The 4,703-nt window shown below is 60.4% G+C and overlaps 1 protein-coding gene across 1 annotated transcript in view; it reads left to right on the top strand.

The window, feature by feature from the left end:
• Nucleotides 1–2,943, top strand: part of LOC103271702 (small conductance calcium-activated potassium channel protein 1-like) — a gene marked incomplete at its 3' end in the record, with an annotated part of 4,842 nt that extends 1,899 nt beyond the window's left edge. The window contains exons 2-3 of the mRNA XM_008069199.1: nucleotides 2,134–2,244; nucleotides 2,816–2,943. Of these exons, the coding sequence (XP_008067390.1) occupies nucleotides 2,134–2,244; nucleotides 2,816–2,943 (239 nt within the window). The remainder of the gene's footprint in view (nucleotides 1–2,133; nucleotides 2,245–2,815) is intronic.
• Between the last annotated feature and the right edge of the window lie 1,760 nt (nucleotides 2,944–4,703).

Here is a 4,703-nt window from a genome sequence, read left to right as displayed (position 1 = left end):
CCAGGAGGCTGGGCCCTCTTCCCTCTCCCTGGCTTGAGCGCCAGGCTGCCCGCCATCCTCGGCCCCAGGACCTCCCTCCTGGCCCACGAACGTGTTTTGCAAGGCGAGTCATCCGATGTGCGGGTCGGGGCTCCCCCGTCTGCCCCCCGGTTAATAACACAGGCATTCGTGGAAAGCCAGAAGGTGTTGACGGGACAAAGAAGCCACCGAGGCCGCCCCAGGGACCCCCGGCCACACCCAGGGACGTGTCTTTCCCTTTCCCGTGAGAGACTCCTCTGTGTTCTGGAGTCCTCCTGTGGAGGAGGCCACCATTCGGGGCTCAGCCCGGCCCCCTCCTGTGGGTTCCCGGCCGTCCGGGCTGTCACTGCTCCTGAGGCCCTCCCGGCAGCGGTGGCTGTCCCTGCGGCAGGGCCTGGCCCCCCCTCCCCCCGCACCTCGGCCCCCCCAGCACCCGCCCTGGCACCTCGTCCTCGGCGCACAGTGCCACGTCCTGTCCTCCCCAGGGCCGAGCTGGCACTGTCGTGGCTGCCAGGCGGCCCGGCCCTCTGGCCTCTGCTGTTTCCTTTGCTCCTTCAGAGAGTCAGAAAGAATCGAGACTTGGCCACGTTCTCCCAGCCTGGGTGGGGACCGACGCCCGCCTGCGCCACGCGCACGGGACAGGACTCGCGAGCCCAGGAGCCCGGGAGGCGGGAAAGAAGGCTCCCCTCTCCAGGCTGGGCCCTGGGCGTGGTGCCCCCCGGAAAGCGAGTGTTCCATTCTCCATAGGGACGGGTCTGGCTGTGTCGCTCGGGCTTGCCTCCAGCTCCCGGCTTCAGCCAACCCACGTCCGCCTCCCAAGGTGCTGGGCCCACAGGCGTGAGCCCCTGCCCGCCGGTGCCTGGCTTTTTCTGCCACCCTGGCAAGTGTCCCTTCAGCGTCCGTGCTGGGTCGCGTTTCAAGCGGACGTTTCAGCAAGTTGCTTGGTCACTGTGGACAGGACTCTCCTAAGAATGGGCTTCTGGGTCCTCTCAAGACCCTTGTCCTGACTCAGAACCCAGGGTGGGGTTTCCCTGGGGGTGGGGGTACATCCCGCCGGCCCACCCTGCCCAGGTTCGGGCACTGGTGTCCACCCCTGCCCGGGGCCATCCGACGGTGCCATGGCCTCTCCCAGCTCTGCCAGCCCTAGCGGGCTGCTGGGCCCCTCCAGGACCCCGCCCCAGGGTCCAGCCGGGCCCTCCCGCCTCCAGCCTCCCTCGGCCCGCTCCACGCCTGGCCTTGCCTGGGGTCTGGCTCCCACCTGCTGTCCCGGCCGGCCCGCGTGAGCTGATGCATTCTGGGTCCCACTTCCCCAGCCCGCGCCCTGCGGCCCTCTGGGGTGGCCCGGGAAGGGCGTCTGCAGCGGCCGGCACCCCACCATGGCACACGCCCCCGGGCCCCCCGGGCCCCACCCCTCCTGCCAGCACCCCTCCCGAGCAGCTGCTGCCAGCCTGGCCCTTCCGGTCCCAGTCACTTCCTCCCTGCTGGCCGGCCCCCGCCGTCGCGGAGCGCCACCACCCGAAGCCTCCCACTTCTCCCGCCTCTGTGGGTGTCAGCCCAGAACGTGCCCGCACTTTTCCTTCCCTTTGTTGTCTCCGAGCCTCAGTTTCCTCCAGCGCCCAGTGAGGATGAGAATGGAGTTGCTAGGGCAAGGCACAGGACCTCAAGCTTGCGATCCCCGCACTTTGGGAGGCTGAGGCAGGAGGATCGCTTGAGGCCAGGAAGTCAAAACCAGCCTGGGCAACAGAGTGGGACCCCGCCTCTACACACACACACACACACACACACACACACACACACACACAGAATCTAGGCTTGCGGTAGCGCCTGTAGTCCCAGCTACTTAGGAGGCTGAGGCAGGATCACCTGAGCCCAGAAGGTGGAAGCTGTGGCGAGTCGTGACTGTGCCACCGCACTCCAGCCCGGGCGACGGAGCGAGACCCCAGCTCAAAAACACGAAAAAGAACAGCGTTGTGGGGGATGGGTGGAGCTCGCCTCGGGGACAAGGCCCCCCCCACGCGCTCCGTGGGCACGCCCCTCCCACAGGCTTGGGTGGTGGATGCAATCAGGCCAGGTTTCCCGGAGGAGGCCCCTGATGTGCCCCTCACCCGCTCGCAGGGGGCCGGCTGCACGGCGCTCGTGGTGGCCGTGGTGGCCCGGAAGCTGGAACTGACTAAAGCCGAGAAGCATGTGCACAACTTCATGATGGACACGCAGCTCACCAAGCGGGTGAGACCCAGCTCGCCCCCCCGCCCCTCCTCAGGGCAGACCCTCCCCGCCTACCCTCTGCACACGCCCAGCTTGCCCGCTGGCGGCCCCGTCACGCTGTTCTGGGCTCCAACGCCTGGGGCTTCACCACGAGCCGCGTACGGACGCCTGACGGTGACCGTGTCTGGGTGTCCCCGGGACAGCCCCACAGGGAGAGGCCGGGGGCCAGGGCACTGGGTGCCCCTTGCCAGCTCCCTGACCTTAGTGGGTTGACTGTGCCTCAGTTTCCCGCCTCATGTGGGAGTGAAGGCAATACCAGCGTGTGCAGATTTGCTGAGTTAACGTTGGCAAGTTGTGTGGACAGGGTCTGCTCGTGGTGAGCGTGCTAGGCGCACACGCACATGCGCGCACACACACACACGCTGCACAGGTGTGGACGTGGAAGGACGACCCTGCCTTGCAGTCTGGGGATCCCAAGGAGCATTTTCAGAGACTTCTAGACATTTCTGGAAGCTTCCAGACGGTCCCGGAGGTTTCAGGAGCCTCCACAGTTTGGCCTGTACCCTGAGGAATTGCTCTTTTCTGGGCCTAGGTAAAAAGTGCCGCCGCTAATGTTCTCAGGGAGACGTGGCTCATCTACAAACACACCCGGCTGGCGAAGAAGCCAGACCAGGCCCGGGTTCGGAAACACCAGCGTAAGTTCCTCCAAGCCATCCATCAGTAAGTCCAGCACCTTCCGGTTCGCGTTTCGTGTCCGCCGGCTCGGAAGCAGCCCCGCCGCTCAGCGTGGCCTGGTCGTAGCGCCCTTCACCCCTAGGGCTGGGCGGCCAGTTGGTCAGGGCCTGTATCTTCTGTGCTGGGTGGGATGGCAAGACTGTCACAGGGAGGCAGGTCATGGGCTCTGATAAGTCACGGACGTTGGTTGAGCACCATGTCTCACGCCTATGATTCCTGCACTTTGGGAGGCTGAGGTGAGAGGATGGCCTGAGCCCACGGGTTCAAGACCAGCCTGGGCAGATTGACGAGACCTCATTTCTACAGTAAAAAAATTAGCCGGGCATGGTGGCACGTACCTGTAGTTCCAGCTTCTTGGAAGGCTGAGGCGGAAGGATCGCCTGAGCCCGGGAGGTCGAGGCTGCAGTGGCCGTGAACGTGACCCTGTACTCCAGCCTGGGCGACAGAGTGAGACTGACTCAAGGAAAAAAAAAAGTCACAGATGTAACCCAAAGTTAGTAGCAAGAAGTGCGTTTTATTCTCTGGAATAATAACTCACGTGATGTTTACCCTTAGACTTTGAAATAATTGCTCTTTTTTTTTTTTTTTTTTTGAGTTGGAGTCTCACTCTGTCGCCCAGACTGGAGTGCAGTGGCTGCTCCCGGCCACCGCAGCCTTGACCCGCTGGGCGCCGGCGATCCTTCCGCCTCAGCCTTCCGAGTAGCTGGAACTACAGGCACACGCTACCACGCCCGGCTCATTTTTGATTTGTTGTAGAGATGAGGTCTCATCAAGTTGCCCAGGCGGGTCTCAAAGCTCTTTTTTTTTAACGGCCAGGAAGCTCTGAATTAAATTTCCGGCTTGCTGGGCGTGGTGGCTCATACCTGTCAATCCAGCACTTTGGGAGGCCAAAGCAAGAGGGACTGCCTGAGCCCAGAGTATCGAGACCAGCCTGGGCAACGTAGAGAGTCCCCATCTCTACAAAAAAAACAAAAAAACAAAAAAGCCAGGCGTGGTAGCACGTGCCTGTAGTTCCAGCTACTTGGAAGGGTGAGGCGGAAGGATCGCCTGAGGCGGAAGGATCGCCTGAGCCCAGCAGGTCGAGGCTGGGGTGGCCAGGAGCAGCCACTGCACTCCAGTCTAGGCAACAGAGTGAGACTCCAAAAAAAAAAAAAAAAAAAGAACCTACCTCCTGCCTGGTACTGTTTAGGCCCTTATACACATTGGCTTATTTTTCTGCCCAATAATTTTTTGAGCCAGGTATTACCACAACAGTATGCACAGAGTCAAAGGTGGGACTCTGATTTCACAGTCAAGGCTTTTTCCACTACACCATGCTACACTAAGAAACCACAAAAGAGCTTTCTGATTAATAAGTTCCAGTGCAACACCTTATCTACATAGATCACTCTTTTAGGAGTCGCTCCTCCATTCTTTAAATCCAAGTTTTTCTTATTGTAAACATTAATTGTTGTGGTGATGATAATACAAAAACTATAATCTGGCTTTTTTTTGTTGTTGTTGAGTCGTTTTGCTCTGTCTCCCAGGCTTGAGTGCAGTGGAATGATCACAACTCACTGCAGTCTCAACCACCAGGGCTCAGGTGATCCTTCCACCTCAGACTCTTGAATACTTGGGACTACAGGTGTGTGCCACCATGCCTGACTAATTTTTGTTTGTTTGTTTGTTTTGGACACAAGGTCTATGTCAACTAGGCTGGTCTCGAATTCCTGGGTTCAAGCAATCCTCTCACCTTGGCCTCTAAA

Source organism: Carlito syrichta, unplaced genomic scaffold (genome assembly GCF_000164805.1).
Source record: "Carlito syrichta isolate Samal-C Ts95f unplaced genomic scaffold, Tarsius_syrichta-2.0.1 Scaffold109747, whole genome shotgun sequence".
Classification (NCBI taxonomy): domain Eukaryota; kingdom Metazoa; phylum Chordata; class Mammalia; order Primates; family Tarsiidae; genus Carlito; species Carlito syrichta.
Note: the sequence above shows the minus strand (reverse complement) of the source record. Positions and strands in the feature narration are given on the sequence as shown.